We start from the raw sequence: 18613 nt of genomic DNA on the forward strand, positions 1-18613 counted from the left end.
GAATGTTGTCTACTTTGCTTTGTTTTAAATTCTTGTCTTCTGAATTATTTCTGTTTCCTTAAATGTCAGTTCTGATTGCTTATCTTAAATTTATACTTTCAAGCTGATATTTTCCCCTCATATGGTTGAAGGTAATTGTCCATATTAATGAATGAAGAACAAGGTCAATGATTTTAGGTTACACATCTTTCTTCTGAATGAAAATAACTAGAAGCTCTCCCATATGCAAGTAGAACTTATCAGACTCTGATGAATATCAGCAGTTGAAGAACTTGTCCTGGGGAAGCCCAGGTCAGACCTGTTCTGGGATCCTAATATTCACCTCTGTAAAGTTGTCCCTGGGCAATTTGTTAAAAAATGTAAAGGATAAACTTCCTCACTCTACCTACCTAGGAGTACTGTTGTGTTACTTATTGCTACCCAGGGAGGGTGCCTTTCATCCTTACCTGGCTGTTTTGCAGACGGACTTGATGAGCACTCATGCTTTCAGGTGCTGTTCTCCTTCGTACACTTGATACTTGTTAGTTCTCCATTTAGAATGTAAGCTCCTCCTGTAACTGCTCTGGGATGCACCTTCCTCAGTTTGTTCCGTATGCTCCTTTTTATATCTGAGAAATTTGGTGAAATAGCAATACCTCTTGGTTTTCATTGTTATGAATTTAGTGTGGTATGATAATTGGGGGGGGGTACTGAAGGTAGAGAAATCAGTGTTCGGTGTCTCATCTTGAAGTAGATGTTCCTTCCCGAGCTGGTGGCCCAAATCACTGACCTTTTGAGCTTCCAGAGCTCCTTTCTCTTTGTCTTAACTATCTAGCACTACTGCTACACAAATATTGCAAGTCTTTGACTTTAATAAACAGAGATTTCTTGTCTCACAGTCCAGAGTAGCGGTTCTCAACCTGTGGGTTGTGACCCCTTTGAGGGGTTGAACGACCCTTTCACAGGGGTTGCCTTAGACCGTTGGAAAACATATATTTCCCAGGGTCTTAGGAACAGAGACACCGCTCCTCTATCCGTCTCCAGGTGGGTCCGCCCACATGCAGACAGGCCCACATACCTGGCATGAAAACTGTTACCCATGCTATACCATGCTTCAAAACAAAATTTCATTTACTTGTCATTAGAAATACATATTTCACAATATATAATTACATATTGTTGTTTTTGTGATTAAACACTATGCTTTAATTATGTTCAATTTGTAACAATGAAAAACATCCTGCATATCAGATATTTACATTATAATTCATTACAGTAGCAAAATTATAGTTATGAAGTAGCAACGAAAATAAATTTATGATTGGGGGTCACTACCACATGAGGAACTGTATGAAAGGGTCGCGGCACTAGGAAGGTTGAGAACCACTGGTCTAGAGTGTAAGTGTCTAAATGAAGGTTTAGGCTATGTTGATCCTTTCTTTGTTGATAGCCCCAGGCATTCCTGGCTTCTTGGTGATCCTCCCATCTGTTTTCACCAGAATGTGCTCCCATTTGGGTCTAATTTGCTCTTTTTATAACTCAGAAATGATCGAGTTTAGGACATTCACGACACTGGCAACATAATAAGAAAATAGGGTTACATCCACAGACACCTGAGCTAGGAGTCTACAGCATCTTTTGAGGGGATACACTCCATTTATAATACTCCTTTTATTGTTTTACGGTCAGCAGGTAGAGCTCAAGCATGTTTTTGTACAATAAGTACAAGAATATGTGTTCCTTGAGGGAGAGAGAAAAACAACTCTACCCAGTCGACTTCATGATTAGAAATAAGGATGGATAAAAATATGTTCATAAAGTATTTGAAACTTAAAGATAAAATTCATCATGAAGCTGATGGCATTCTTTGTTCTATTGTACTGAACACTGCTAAGCATTGTATCATGCAATGATAATCTATGGCTTATTAAGCTACAGGGTTATTAAATGGTGGACGTGCCATACAATTGTGATTTGTAGATTTGACCCTTGAAGATCAAATGAGCTAAGAAGCTTCTCTAAGAACACATAACTAATAAATGCTGATTTCAAACCCAGCACCCTCTTTTCCACAGAACACATTTATGCATTCATAGGAGGAAATTCAATACTGGATAATATTGGGCTTGTTCTGTCAATAAAATTTAATATTTCATTTGCAGTGAAACTGTATGCTTTGACAAGCCAGGTTATCAACGGTGAGATGCAGTTCTATGCCAGAGCTAAACTGTTCTACCAAGAAGTGCCAGCCACAGAAGAGGGTATGATGGGAAATTTCATTGAACTCTCCAACCCAGATGTCCAGGCCTCCCGGGAATTCCTTCGGAAATTTGTTGGGGTAAGTAGTTCTTGGCCCTACTCAAGACACAGTATCCAGGGGCAGCTAGATGGGGAGGCAAAGCCCTTACAAACAAACACTAAATTCACTTATCCTTGTGTCGTTGTCATTGAAGTCAGGTTAAAGTCACATGGCTCAGCCAAGAGTTTAACCTGAAAACTTGCTTTAAGTTATTCAGAAAGACCCCTGTGGAGTCATCCCACTTGGCATTTCACCTTCTGAACACCAACTAGTCTCGCATTCACCAACAGTACTATTGATAGTCACGTTGGGGATTAAGAAGACACCTGTTTAGCGTCTCCCAGATGAACAGCTGACACCCAGATGATTGATGAAGGATCGTGCTATTTGTGATCGGGGTTATTTATTACTTCTCTATAATGAAAATGAGTGTGGTAAGGAAGTGCATGCTGACGTCCAGTTTAAAAAGAACGGGAGGGGGATCCTTTTATTTAATCTTGTACAAAGTTCATAATTTGCCTTGATCCAAAAGGATTTAAGAAGAATATGATCCTCTTGTAACTGGTATATCGCCTTCTTTAAAAAAAAACAACAAAAACTTTCTTGCCATATAGACAAAGAATTTATAGAAAAGGTCCCCAAATCTTAGCCTCCAGAGTTCCCCCACTCGCTGGGTGAGTATCCTTGGGCATGATTTTCATATTATCCTCTGAAGTATAGGCTCTATTGTTATTTTCTAGTTACAGGTGAGAAAAATGAGGCCTAGAGGCCAACAACAGAGTTTGCTTGACAGGACAATTCAAACAAGTGCTTGTGTTAGTTCATTAAATGCCCCAAATATTTATGTTAGGACTTCAAGTAGTCCTAACTGAAGGAGCCCTGGTGGTGAAGGGGGTTGTGTTAACCGTAGGGTCAGCAGTTAGAACATCCCAGTCCCTCTGAGAGCAAAAGATGAGGCTGTCTCTCCTATATGATACAGAACTCCCCTTTCAGTTGGGCTCACTATGAAAATTGTTTTGATGGCTGTGGGTTTTGGGGGTTAGTAGTAACAGGCTTTAATATAAAGCATACAGTATATTTTGAGGCACTTCATTCAGTTGTTAAAATAGTTTTATCACATGTAATGATGCCACTCTTGCTCCTGAAGATATGAATCCTAATTGGCAAACAGATATTTTGTCCTAAATTAATTGGTATGGAATTTAGAGTCTATTTTAATCTGACAAAGGATTCATAATTTGGGAAAATATTATACCCTGGGACTAGACTGGCAACTTACTTAGAAGCATGATATTAAGAGTGCATCAAGTGTGGAGCTGAGGTCCACTTTATATCTAACTTCCCAGGTGTGCTGTATGCACATGAGTTCAGAACCTGACAGTAGAGAATATGGGGGTAGGTAGGACACCCATTGCAATGGAAGTGTCTAGACATCAGATGCAGCTATCAAGGATCCTGAAGTCTGCAGACAATGGCCATAGTTGTCTGGATGTAAGGTCAAGTGGCCCACAACTATTACTAAAACAGTATTCACTGAGCACTTATTCTGAAATGTCCACTTTCCTTGTTAGGCACTTTAAAATCATTTGTCTTGTTTACTCTTCAGGATGACTCTAGGAGGCAAGTACTATAATTAGTCTGGTTTTTACCATTGTGGAAACTGAGGATTGAAAATATAAAAAGGTTGTCAAGGTCACACAAATGGTAAAAGTCAGCTCTGGGATTTGGGCCCAGTCAGTTCTGTCTGACACCAAACCCTGCTGTTGACCATGACTTATTTTTTTCCATCTGTCTCATATAGCAGAAACCATCTCTGTTTGCCACCACCACCCGCCCCCCACGTGGGGGTGGGTCAGAGTGGGCCATAGATTCAGCTCTCCTTCAGTCTAGCCAGAGCAGTGTCTACTGCATGCCTCTTGGTGAGGCTGACTTTGATCCCATAGCATTTCAGAAGCTTAATTGGTAATCCAACTGTCTTGTCACTCCCTGTGGAATGCCAATCCGACCACAGGGAGGCTGGTCAGACAGAGCCGGCACCTACGCCCACCGACCTGGGAAAGGCAACAGCCATGTGCTTGCTTATTTATGTTGGAGAAGAGGCAGCATGCTCTTTCCAAACAAATATAAGCAGTCCTTCTTAGTAGACAAGGCTCATTGTGATGTTGTGACCTCTAACTAAGTACAAACAGTCATTTTTAAGGAGTGATATTTTGGTACTTTTACCTTAATAACCCACTAAATTAGTGTCCAGGTCACGATTCAAGCATTAGGGAATGTGAGTATCTGACATAGTTTATTCTTGTGTCGACTGGGAAAAAGCAGGTTGTTTAATTTAAACTTTTCATTTTTCTTTAACTCTTAGTGACTTGGGACATTGGGAGAGGTATTTAAACTTGTTGCAAATGTGTTTACTTTAGCAAAACACAAATGCTACCAAGATGATGTCAACGGGATAGCTGCTAACTTACCAATGTTCCTTTCTACTGCTGAAAAGGAAGCCCCTTTAGTGGTACAGATAGTGAAACACTTGACTCTTAACTTAAAGGTTCGTGATGCAGCTCCATCCAAAGGTGCCTGGGAAGATAGGCGTGGGAACCTGCTTCTGAACGATCCGAGCCTTGAAAGCCTTTCACAGCAGCTCTACTCTGCAGACATGAGGTCACCATGAGTCAGAAGCATCTGGATGGCCAGTGTGGGGGAAACAGCAATTTATAAAAAGTAACCAGTCTCGGGTGCTATTTATTTTTTGATGTTTCTTAGAGATTGGATGGCTAAACCATCTGAGACTAACTTGATATATTTCACAATTTTTATATGGTGTCAGGAAGTATTTTCATTTCGGACTTAAACTTTACTGGATGAGTTTCAAATAATGTTCTTTAAAGCAGTATATATAGACAGAGTCAGAACGGAAATGAAGTTCCTAAATCTTTTAGCTGGTTTGTGTGAGAGACAGAGAATGAACTCGGATGCCAGATGAAGGGCAATGCCAACCATTTAGAGAAAAATGGGAAAATGGAGCGGAGCACTAACTGGAGATGCTGGAGGTCCGTAGGGTTTGAGGCATGTTTGAAATGTGTAAATCACCATTGCTTCAAAAATATCTGTAGTCAAATATTACTCATCTAAACTGAGGAGTAAAGAACAAATTACAGGTGACTTTTCAAGGGAATTCTAGGTCTCTATGGGAAGAGCTAGGAGAATTAGACTTCAGTGGTTTAGACACTTCGGTTTATGGTTCTCTGGAATGGCACTCAAGGACTTCCTGGACCATAAGAGGAAGCTGAGTGAGTGAGGCTCTGTCTGATTCCAGCCAGAGCAGCTTCACAATGATCTGTCTATTGAGAAAAAAGGAGTCGGGTTGTTTTAAACTTTCTTGAAATCCTCTAGCAGAAATCTTCCTGCTTATTATCATGGTTCTACTTCTAAGACCACTGGCTATATGCACAAGAGCAACCCACCTCATAGAAGCTTTTAGGGTAAAGCATGGATAAGCATGAAATCCCTGAATAACACAAAAGGTTGCTAACCAGAAGTCTGGAAGGTGGAGTCTACACAGGGGCACTTTGAAAAAAAAAGATCTAGACATCTACTTCTGAAAAATCACAGTCCATCCATCCATTGTGTCAGGCACATTTGTACATTTGTTGCCATCATCATTGTCAAAACATTTTCTTTCTACTTAAGCCCTTGGTACCAGGTCCTCATTTTTTCCCCTTCCCTCATGAACCCATGATAATTTATAAATTATTGTTATGTTTTCATGTCTTACACTGACCAATGTCTCCCATCACCCACTTGTGGTCGGTTCCCCCTATGTCCCTCACCTTCCCCTTCCACTCCTGGTATAGGGGTTTATCTGTCCTGGATTTCCTGTGTTTCCAGCTCTTATCTGTACCCATATGTATATGCTCTGGTCTAGCCAGATCTGTAAGGTAGAATTGGGGTTATGATAGTAGGGGGGAGGAAGCATTAAAGAACTAAAGGAAATTTGTATGTCTTATCGGTGCTATACTGCACCCTGGCTTGCTTGTCTCCTACTTGGGACCCTTCTGTGAGGAGATGTTCAATTGCCAACAGATGGGTTTTGTGTCTCCACTCTGCACTCCCCCTCATTCACAATGATATGATTTTTTGCTCTGGGTCTTTGATGCCTGATACCTGATCCTATCGACACCTGGTGGTTACACAGGCTGGTGTGCTCCTTCCATGTGGGCTTTGTTACTTCTCAGCTAGATGGCTGCTTGTTTATCTTCAAGCCTTTAAGACCCAGATGCTATATCTTTTGATAGCCAGGCACCATCAGTTTTTCACTACATTTGCTTATGTACCCACTTTGTCTTCAGCGATCATGTTGAGAAGATGAGCATCATGGAATGCCAGTTTAATAGAACAAAGTGTTATTGTGTTGAGGGATTACTTGAGTAAGGCCCAATGTCCCTCTGCTACTTTAATACTAAACCTATAAATATATGTACATAGATATATTTCCCCTTTTTTGCCCTTTGCAACCTTCTTAATGTAACATTTTTGCTTAGGCCTTTTTCGGAATCAGCTTGATTTAAATTTTATATTTGAATGAGGGTAGCAGCATAGAATAAGGAATGAAACACATGTGGCTTTGTACTACACCTTCCCTTCCCTTATATAAAGTGGACATCATTCAGCAATAATAGTCCTCAGTTCTGCTGTGTCTGAAAGAAGCCTAGAATCCTTTTTAATACAGCAGTGACATATACTACTAGTGAAGAAAAAGGAGTCCTAGTGGCATAGTGGACAATGTGTTGGGCTGTGAATCATGGTTCGAGGTCAGCAGTTCAAGATCACAAGCTGCTCAAAGGGAGAAAGATGAAGCTTTCTACTTCCCTAAAGATATACAGTCTTAGAAAGCCACAGGGCAGAGCTACTGTATCTTCTATGGTTGCTGCTATAAGTGAAAATGAACTCACTGGCAGTAAGTGAGACCAATGAATAAAAAGGAGCCCTAGTGGTATAGTGGGTTACCCATTAGCTGCTAAACACAAGGTAAATAATTTGAATCCAATAGTCACTCTGTAGGAAAAAGATACTCCCACAAAGATTTATAGAATTGGAACTCCAAGTGACCAGTTCTATTTTGTCCCACAGGATCGCCATGAATTGGAATTGACTCACAGACAGTGAGTAAGGGATTAAGAATTTTCAGTTGAAATGACATCCCTAATGTACATGTGAACACTCCTGAGTTCTAATCCTAGTTCTACCCTTAGCTGTGTGATATTAGAATCTTGAGTTAATAATACTTGTCTTGTAGAGTTATTTTGATTACTATAGTTGATCTGAAGACTTTGGTTTATATGAGGCCCTGATAAATCATGATTATTATTCTTTCAGAAAAGAAGCTCCAGTGCGTTCACCTTTTGTTCTTTGTTTTACCTTTCTAGCTGTAAGGAAGTCCTTTGGATTGGAAAGCATCTTTTCTGATAAGTTCTTCAGCTCATACTTCATCTTTAATCTTCAGCCAAATGTTATTTTTAATCCTTAGTTCCTGAGAAATCAAGAGTAGCCTTTCTCTTTAAGACATTGATTGGCAACTTTAAGTATCTTGTTACTGTAATTTCTAGCACAAAATCTATTTAGCAGCCATCCCAATTATGACCAAATAATTTGGACCAGCTGAGGTTTCAAATCAGAAAATGTTTTCTTTAACTTTACAAAATCAAGTCTGAGAAAGTTGGCATCAGTTAAATACCTCTACCCCTTTAACCCTCCTGCCCCCCTACCCCCAATTAATGCAGTGTGCAACTTTTAAAAAGTCACTTTTAAGGGTTTTATGCCCAGTAAATCAAGTCATTGTTCAGTCCCAAAGCAAAAGTGGATCTTTAGCATGAAAGGAGACTTCAGTGGAATCTCCCCTTTCCACTAAGACAGTGCTTTGTGCCACGAGGGCTGGATTGAAAATAAAATCTTGGCCTAAGAATGGGGCCATTGACATGCCCTCAGGTATGTTCCGAAGTTCACTACCTACAGAAGAGGGGTAGGCCATTCAGAGCCCCTGAAATCTGTTTTTGAAAAAATGAAATTTCAATCTTCCGGTATGAATTGAAATATTTCCAGTGAATAAATTTTCTAATTTTAACACTCAAAGATTCTCCATACTTTACTCTTTTTTACCCCCTAGAGTTATGACCTATAGAGTAGGCCCATTATCTGTGATTACATTCAACTCAAATTCATAGCCACCAAATTTCTATCTTCATAAGGCTGCCGATGACCTTTTTTGGGGGGAGGTGGGAAAAAAACGATATTTTTAAGCATATAACTTTTAGAATTGTATTTTTCAATCTTAAATGATTTATACTTGGAAAAAATGATGTAAAACTGTAAATGATTGGAGATTTTGAAAAAGGTAATGAAACCTGTATACTTTGATTATAGCTGTGATAACCTGGGTCCTTCCCACTTGCCAAAACTCATTGAATTATACACTAAAGATTGCGCATTTCCTTATTTGATAATCGACCTCAATGAGGTTGAGTTAAGTTAGTTGGATGCCCCCGTCCCTTCCCATGCAAGTAAGTAACTGTCTTTGGAGCATCCCACAAGGTCCTTTTCTGCAGGGTCCGGGAAAAGCTGGAACGGACTGTGCCTTGGATTGCGGTTCTGGGATTGGAAGAGTCAGCAAACATGTCTTGTTGCCAGTTTTCCACAGCGTGGAATTAGTGGACATGATGGAATCTTTTCTTCTTGAAGCCCCAAACTACCTGCAGGTCAAAGGGGACAAGGTAGACAGCTACCACTGCTACAGCCTACAAGAATTTACACCGCCATTTGGAAAATATGATGTCATCTGGATTCAGTGGGTCTCTGGTTAGTTCTGCATGGCATTGAGTCCACCCTTCTTCCTTCCCAGCTAGAGAAAAAACAGGTTTAGGACTAGACTGAGGATTTGGAAAGTAGGAGAGAGAACAAGAGATTTAGGAGCCTTTGTGCTTAGAGCAGTATCATGTAAATTAAGTATCTCAAAGCTCTGGTGCCCCAGATTCCTTGTGCAACAAGGTCTGTTTAAGCCTGACAATTTCCCCTTAGAAGAAGAGAGTTTACCTAAATCAGTGTAAAGTCCTAGATGAAATTTAAGCTCTTGAAAAAATCTAAGGGTGGAGCACCACAATGTTAACCCCCCGGAAATGAGACGTTAGTGAGTGAGTCTCACTGTGTGTGTGTGTTGTGTATATACACTATATATATATATACATATATATATACATATACATATACATACACACACACACACATATATAGAGAGAGAGAAGGCGAAAAAGGATAGAGTTGGATTTTCTGGGGATGTGGAAGGGAGTCCCTTGGGGTGCACAGCAATTTAATTTCATGCCTGTGAAGCAGTTAGTCCAGGAAGCATAATACCTGTATTACAGGAAGGAGTCAGAGCTCCTAGATAAAAGAGGTATCCCCTCATCTAAATTCTCAGAGTGCGCTGGAGCTAAAGCAATCCAGGCTACTAAATAATTCAAGAAAGAGTGAACGAATCTCTCATTCCTTCTGATCCTCCCTGTGTTCTTTCTTATCTCCCTCCTGACCCACAATTTCACCCTGTCTCTCTATCCACTTGTCCCCCACCCCACCCCCACTCCCCCAATATCCTCCCTCCCCCATGTAGGGTATCTAACTGATAAGGACCTTCTTGCATTTCTTTCCCGGTGCGGAGATGGCCTGAAAGACAACGGTGTCATCGTACTGAAGGACAATGTGGCACGGGAGGGCTGTGTTTTCGATCTCTCAGACAGCAGCGTGACGAGGGACATGGATATCCTCCGGAGCCTCATGAGGAAGAGTGGGCTGGTGGTGCTGGGTCAGGAGAAGCAGGAGGGTTTCCCCGAGCATTGCATCCCGGTGTGGATGTTCGCTTTGCGCTGCCATAGGCACTCCTGAAAGGACTGGGTTGAACTGGGCAGTGGTGCTTTGAGAGAGGGTGCCGTTCTTCTAGGTGCTCTCTGTAATTATGAGAGGGATAGAGAGAAGACATAATGTATAATGGAAATGACTCGTGATATATAAAGTTTTGACAAGTTTTCATTAATGATATAAGTGCATGCACAGTGTGGATTTTCTGAAAGAAACACTAGGGGAAAATGTTTTAAGTATTTGAATACATCTATACTACAAGTGGCACAAAAACAGCAAAGGGAGCAATGTCTTAAAGTCTAAACTGCCTTGGTTCCTGAAGATTTGCATTACATCAGGGTCTAGGAAGGGTGGGGGAAGTCTGGAGACCCTTCCCCAGTCTCAGGTCAGCAACCTTTGGAACAAATAGATAAAAATACCCCCTTCATTAAGAGGGAACTGGTCTAAATAATCTTGTGAAAACAAGCCCATTTCTTAATTTAGTCTTTAGCCTTTCTCTGGGCAGAAAAAGTGATTGAATTCACTTTCTATTTTGGGTCAGTTTCATTAGCCAGTGATGTCATATGGGGGAAATTTGATAACAGAAGTCTGCAGTGATGGGGAAGTGTCCCCTTTCAGGAATAAATATTGTACCCCTGAAATTCCAGCCTTGAACATATAAGTAAATGTTGTTAACAGTGTAATTTTAGCCATTGGTTTCCAACACTGCTTACTTCGTTGCTGCTGTTCCTGTTCTTTGATTTATATGAGCGTGCAGTGGGAAGTACAGGGCAACAGCCAAGGAAATGGACAAGGAAATAACTGGACTTGCTGGATTAACCTATGGCGTTGGTTCAAATAAGAACAATCTATAAAATGTAAAAATAAAATGAAATTTCACTGATTATCAGTATCTTTAAATTGAACTGTCTTTGAACACTCCATTTTGAAGAAGATAGGAATTTTTTGATATTTATATTCAGTCTTCTATGAAATACAAAAAGTCAGTTGAAGTAAAAGAGATCTACATGGTGGATATACTACCACTATAAATATGGACTTTTAAAGCCATATCTCTAACTCCAGAGGACGGTTATAAAATATTATAGTATAACTTTGGTGGCTTTTCAGTGTATGGGAAAAATACATCCAGCACACTAACTCAACGCCTACCCTCCCAAGGTTCATTAGTATATTGGTCATCATTCGTGGGCCATACTTAAAAATTAACCTGCTATATTTGATTGAACATTTAATTAATTCACCCCAATGTAATGATTAGTCAAGTGATCAAATGACACATTGCATTAGGTAAATCTGCTGTACAAGACCTCGTTAAAGTGTTGAAAAGCAAGAATATTACTTTGAAGACTAAGGTGTGCCTGACCCAACCCAAGGTATTTTCAATCTTCTCATATGCATGTGATGATTGGACATTGAAAGGAAGACGGAAGAAGAATCAATGCATTTGAACTATAGTGCTGGTGAAGACTATTCAAAGTACCATGAATTGCCAAATGCACAAATAAATTCGTCTTGGAAGAAGTACAGCCAGCATGCTCCTTAGAAGCAGAGATGGAGAGACTTCATCTCACGTATGTTGGACATGTTGTCAGAATAGACCAGTCTTTGGAGAAGGACATCATACTTGGTAAAGTAGAGGGGCAACGAAAAAGAGGAAGGCCTTTGATTGATTGACACAGTAGCTGCAACAATGGGCTCAAACATCAGAAAAATGATGAAGATGGTACGGGATCAGGCAATGTTTCATTCTGTTGTGCACAGGGTTGCTATGGGTTGGAACCAACTCGATTACACCCAACAACGACAACAAACAACTTGGTGACTGGAACTCCTTCTCTTTAGTGAGATGTGATGTCAGCTGGCATGAATGGTTTTGCTGACTGGACATTGATGCCCCCACAAAAGGAAGCTGAGAGTGGATTAAAGCTTTTGGATGCTAAAGAAAGGTGTGGCAGTCTGCTTCTGGAAAGATTTATTCTCTTGGATTTCTTATGAAAAATTCTACTCTGCCAATTAGAGCAGAATCAAGTTGATTTCTACAAGGTTGTTATTTTTTTCTTTTTAATCCTTCAAGAAAATCTAACAAGGTGACTCTTTTGGTATTCCAAAGAACATAACCTTCGGGGATGACCTAATTACTTTGACCCGGTAGAAGTGGGGTATTTTGCTTAGATCGGGTCTTTTGAGGAAGGCGTTCTAATGCAACTGAGTCAAGTGCACTACTGCGAAATTCAGCAGCCAGCCACTGGTTGCACAGAGAAGTTTAAACACGCTTTGGCATAAATCTCCACATGTATAAATTGGGCCCTTAGTAGCAGTGATTTTAAAAAATTTACCTTTGTGTCTATAAATCCTGGGGTTACTTGGCAGAATCTTATTTTAGACCCATCCCTCTATTTGTTTTCTTTTATACTAGTGCTCTCAATCGCTAACCTCTGGACATTCTGCGATACTAATAACCGGACACTGATTTACACAACTGCCAATTCTCTCTCCTTCCGGGTTTCTGAGCTTATGGAGAATATAGCAGAATTGTCCTGTGGATCTAAATATAATCTTTAACTCAGTTGAGTCCTTGAAACTAGCAATAGTCCAGTTTCTCTCCCTGTGTAAAAACTTTCCAGATCTTTATTGTTTTAAACCAGGGGTGCTCAATACATTGATCGCGATCTACCAGTCGATCACAAATGTAGTGTGGTAGATCGCATGGCATTAAAAAAATAGACGTAAATCTATCATCAATCCCGCCACTTAATTGATATACAGCGCAGCCAATCAGATGCAGTCTTCGGTGTCAAACGCATGCGCAAACAACTGCGCTACGTGCGCTCAAAACTGACAAACTAAGTTATCGCCAATGTTTAGACCTTGGTTTTTTAAACATAAGAAAGGGTATTAAAATGAGTGGGGGAGCTGGACCAAGTAAGAGGACAAAAACATATCACTTTCATCTGGAATGGGAGATTTTGATACTACAAGCCAACATTCAGCTGGAGTCCAGAGCGCATGAACAGGTCTGGAACTGACTCGCAGAGGGAAAGCACCCAAACAGGAGAAAATGTGCTACCTCCTTGACTGCATTATTTGGCTCTTCTTATTTATGTGAGTCAGCCTTTTCCCACATAAAGATCATTAGGTCCAAGTACCGTTCCACCATGACTGATGATCATTTGGAAGTTTCCTGGAGGCTGGCTGTCAGCAGCTACTGTCCAGACTATGCATCCCTGGCTCATTCCATTCAGTGGAAGCCATCAGAATAAACTCAGGTCACGACAAAAAACGTACATAGTTAATTGTGTTGTGTTGTTCAATATGGACTCATGAGATTATGCAAGATACATAAACATACATTGTACATATAAAGAATTAATGCATCTATGAATAAATGTAAAAAATAAATAAAAATATATATGTTTTGCATTTTTGTAGTTGCTAGATCATTTTGACTTGATCATTTTATGTGTAGCTCGCACGCTGAAAAATTGTGAGCACCCTGCTTTAAAGTTTCCCAACTCCTAAAAATTATTGTTATGTTTGAGCTCATTGTTGCAGTCCCCAGCCTTTCTAAAATACAAAGTTGACTATTGTAGCAGCGGTTAGGTGCCTTCGAGTGCACTTCAACTTATAGCAACCCCGTGTATAACACTTGAAAACACCATGACTTGCTTCAGACACATCTTAGTCTTTAACACGTAACACATTTGCCTAACACAATCCATTGTGCGGTTTCTGGATTGCTGCTTCTGAGTGCTGATTGTGGATCCAAGCAAAACAAAATCCTTGACAACTTCAATCTTTTCTCCATTTATCACAATGCTGTCTGTTGGCCCAGTTGTGAGGAAAAGGTTCTCTTTGCTTTGAATTATAGTTCATACAGAAGGCTGTAGTATTTGGTTTTCATCAACAAATGCTTCAAGTCCTCTGCTTTCAGCAAGCGAGGCTTTTTATAGAAACCCTAAATGAGTTCCTATCACCTAAGGATGAATTCCAATCTCTTAAGAATAGCGGGCATTCCTGCTCCAGCCTCATTTTTCTGTTCTCTCTGCAGCTGTATTGAAATATTTGTAGCTCCCTAACGGAGTCCTGATTTGTGAAACAGGGTATTTGTAGAAGTTATTTCCTCAGCCAGGAATATCTTTCATTCTCGTTTGTCTACCCCAGAATGTTTTGATATTACTGATGCCAGGAAAACATCCCTCAATCCTGGTGCAGGGATGCCTCAAGGTATTCCTACTATGTGTTGTCATTGAGTCCTCTACTTAACACAAGACATCCCCTTTCCCATGACATTATATTCTTGGATGGTGCAACTGGTTAACACCTGGCTAACTGAGAGGTGGTTGAGTCTACTCAGAAGTGCCTGAAATGCCTGTCAATGTATTCCCCCAAATCAAGCACGGGAAAGCCTACAGAACACAGTTCTACTGTGACACACATGGGGTCACCATGAGTTGGAACTGACCTAAGTGCAGCTGTGCTGGTATTCGATGTTGCCATTTCCAGCCATTTCCTCTCTTACATCCCAAACTCCTGGATGGAGCATTCATGTTTAGGCTCTCACTTTCTCAGACCGTAGCACAGGCCCTACCTAGTACACTACAGGGAGTCAATACTTCCATTGAAAGAGAGAACAGAGCTGCACAAGGGGCAGTCTCAGTTTGGGAGGCAGCGAACAGCAATCAGAGCAAGCTGCAGGGAAAACAAGGGCTTTGAAGTTCCATAGCAAGGACAGCACCTGGCCTGTCAGCAGTGAGCAGCAGTGCTGGCGAGGAGCAGGGAGTGCTGAGAAAGAGCAGGCAGAGAGTGCAGCTCTCAGCGCAGCGGGGAGGAGTATCTAGCCAGAGGATCAGGTCTTAAAGTAAAATCATGCCTAGTCAGGAGATATCTTTTCTCGATAGGAGTCAATCCAAATATCTGGCCAACTCAAAGCCCTTGTCTTGATCAGAGGAGTGGATGCATCTGATAAGAGATACATTTAAATGGAGAGTAGGTCATAACAAGGCAACTCCTAAGCCTCAAGTATTTGCTGCTAATCAAAAGGTCTGAAACTGATTTCGATTATAGATGAAGTCAATCCTTTGGTGAATGTTGAAGTAAAAGGTGTTCACCTGTGCTTCTCAGATGAATTGATTGCAAACATGCCTATAATTCTAGGTGAACTTTGGAGAACCCCTTGGTTTATACAGTGATTTGTAGATGGGTGCAATCTTCACCTACTTTTTTTTTCAAGAACTGGAGCCACCACTCTGAAGCACCAGCGAGGAAGTATGTGAAATCTTAAAGGGTCAGCAATTTTATGGATTTGAGACCATAAAAAAAAAAAAAGACAAAATGAATAAAGTCATCGATGTGAAAGATGATCTGCTTTGTATTAAGGACACGTTTTGGCCCCATCTTGTTTTTCTTTACCCTCTACCATTTCCTGTGACTGGCCTACTTTGAGTGATGTATTGTGGTGAAGGCCTGTGTCAGATATATTCTGTGCCTGTCACAAGTAATTAAAACCAGTTGTATTATTGCTTTCCTTGGTTCCAGCTGACTCTTTGATGCTTTGGTGTCCATGCCAAAAACTACCTCTTATAGTCATCAGAGGCCAGTGTTTTTGCAGAGGTCACTGCAAGCTAATTAAGCAAATATGTGAGAAATAGTTATCAATTAGTTCAATTAGTAGAATGTGTGTATATGTGTATTTAGCGTAGGAGTTGAAGAGGGATATTTTGAACAATGAGTGGCCTGCAGAACAAGCAATTTGCTGTCAGAGAGCACTTTGTTCATTCATTCAGTTGATGTGGGTTGACTTTTTATTACATGAGAAACACTATATTTAATCTCTGCATATAAACATATAGAAAATGTCCAAGAAGTTCATGGCTCAGGAATGGGAAAGACAGATACATATATAATTATACTTCAGTATAAAAAGGGCTAAAAGAGTAATGTGTATAAAGAGTTGAACTAATAGAAAGAATGGTGTAGCTCATTCTAACTTTAGGGCTTCAGAGGTGATCACACAATTTCCTTCAATCACCACTCACTGATCTAGGATCACAGTTTACATCAGGGAACAGAATGCAGATCCTTGACCTCATGAACTTTGTATTCTAGGAGAGATAGAGATGCAGTACATACAGACTAGTAAATTATTTATTATTATGTTAGAAAATTGTTAAGTGTTTTGGGAGAAGGGGCAAAAACAGAGCTAGGAACGGGCAATTTATAAGTACTTCTGTAAAATCTGTCACTGAGAACCCCATGGAGAACAATTATATTCCATTACACATGTCAGAGTTGACTTGATGGCAATTAGTGTTTTGTTTATTTTAAAAGCAGGGGTTGGGAGTCAAGGGGAAAGGTTATACTTTTAAATATTGGTCTATGTTGATGCCATTGAATAGGTGGCATATGAAAAAAGAGGAGAAGGGGTGAAGGCATTAACCATTTGCTTGAGAGAAGAGGGAACAGCCAGTGAAATCCTTAGGGTTGACTACAATTACATATTTGAGAAAGAACAAAGAGGCCAATGACAGTGCAGCCAAATGTGTGAAATGATGTGAAGTTCATGTATACTACAAGGGCCAGATCATATAGGGTCTTGTAGGTCATTGAAAGGAGTTTGAGAACAAGAGGAAGGATCACTAAGGAAAGGTAGGAGGCATGACCAGTGAAATCAAGAGTGTAGTGTTCTGGAAGTCAACTCAAGAAAATATAGAGGAATGAGAGATTGCTAATAAATCAATTAAGAGGAGAACTGAGAATTGACCATTACAGTCATGGTAGAGTGAGTAGAAACAAAAGCTGGATTGAAGTAGATATACAAGAATTAGGCTGAGTTGACTAGAGAAATAAATCCAGGGATATTCATATATGTGTAAGAAAGAGCTTTATATCAAGAAGCTTTATATATCAAGAAAAGCCCAGCCAGTGCAACTCAAGTCCATAAATCTGATACTAGTCAATAAGTCCCTCTTCAGACTCACGCAGTCACAAGCGATGATACAGAATGCAGGAAGATCACAGGTTGTTGGGTGCTAAGTGGTATGAATCCAATGGTGGTGGATGTACCCAGGGCCCTGACAGCTACCAGGGTCAGGCAGCAGGAAGGGGAAGGCAGAGAGATGGGGAGGTTCCCAGGTTTTCCTTATGAGAAGTCCATACCCATCAGGAGGCACCATCAGGCTTTGACCTGATTGACAGGTTGAATACCACCACTATACTTTTATTTACATATATTTATCTTCATATTTACATGAAATTATGTAACTACAACAGGTGATGAAAAAATTGGAAATGGAGAATAATAATCGTTGTATAACATGAGATAAATAATTAGTGCTATTTATTTGTATGCATAAAAATGACTGCAGTGGCAAATGCTTTATGTAGTTCAACTTTTAAAAATGGAGTATAGGAGGAGAATTGCAGAGGTTGTATATAGAGAACTCTTTCAAGGAGTTTTTCTGGAAAGAAGTGCAAAGAAAGAAGGAAGTAGGGATAAGAGAAAGACAAATTTGTTTTTGTTTTTAAGGTGGGAGAAATAGCAATTTAATATTCATAAAAACAAATACCAGAAGACCTGCAATTTCCCTTGAAACAAGGGGAATGACAAAAGGATTGTTAGACTTGTGTTGTTTCTTTCCACTATGAAAGAAAAGCAAGAGGAAAGACTGTAGACTGCTTTGCAACTCTAATTTCTTCTCCCAATTTCACTGGGTGACATCCTTCTGTGGAAAGCAATGAGTGGACCTCCTTCTGTGGAAAGCAATGAGTGGACCTCCTTCTGTGGAAAGCAATGAGTGGAACTCCTTCTGTGGAAAGCAATGAGTGGACCTCCTTCTGTGGAAAGCAATGAGTAGGAGATGGAGAAGGGACACTTTCACTCCTTTCTCTATTGGTCTCTCCTGGAAGGGGGATGAAAATTCTTTCCTCTCTGGTAATTGAGAAATGTGGTAATAAGCTTTCCTCTAGTGATGACTAGGGTCAGTGTTAGCTAGAGACAAAGGAGAAATATAAATGCAGGTGAAGCTCTCTGGGAAAATGTGGTCCCTAGGCATGGAAACATACATCCTTCTGTATGAAACACAGGGCCAGCGCATTAAGGGAAACAGAAGGTAGAGGACTTCAGAATTCCATTAAGAACAAAGACATATAGGTGCTAGGAAAGGATTCCTGAAGTCCAGTATATAATTGTACATCAATGATTATATGTTTTGTCAGTGTGTGTTAGGCTGGGTTGACTAGAGAAACAAATCCAGGGACACTCAGATATGTGCAAGAGAGAGCTTTATATGAAGAAGTAATTATATATCAAGCGAACATCACAGCCCAGTCCAGATCAAGTTCATACTATAAGTCCGATACTATTCCATAAGTGGCATGCTAGTCCATAAATCCCTCTTCAGACTCACGAAGCCACACACAAGGAGGCAGAATGCA

The 18613-nt window shown here is 40.3% G+C and overlaps 1 protein-coding gene across 1 annotated transcript in view; it reads left to right on the top strand.

Annotated features, from left to right (window-relative positions):
• NTMT2 (N-terminal Xaa-Pro-Lys N-methyltransferase 2) overlaps positions 1–10975 on the top strand; it is a 32372-nt gene extending 21397 nt beyond the window's left edge. Inside the window, exons 2-4 of the mRNA XM_004706739.2 lie at positions 2142–2317; positions 8878–9127; positions 9933–10975. Of these exons, the coding sequence (XP_004706796.1) occupies positions 2142–2317; positions 8878–9127; positions 9933–10204 (698 nt within the window). The 3' untranslated portion in view covers positions 10205–10975. The remainder of the gene's footprint in view (positions 1–2141; positions 2318–8877; positions 9128–9932) is intronic.
• The last annotated feature ends 7638 nt before the right edge of the window (positions 10976–18613 follow it).

Source organism: Echinops telfairi, unplaced genomic scaffold (assembly GCF_000313985.2).
Source record: "Echinops telfairi isolate 266 unplaced genomic scaffold, ASM31398v2 ScPeMD7_7424;HRSCAF=8462, whole genome shotgun sequence".
NCBI classification, from domain to species: domain Eukaryota; kingdom Metazoa; phylum Chordata; class Mammalia; order Afrosoricida; family Tenrecidae; genus Echinops; species Echinops telfairi.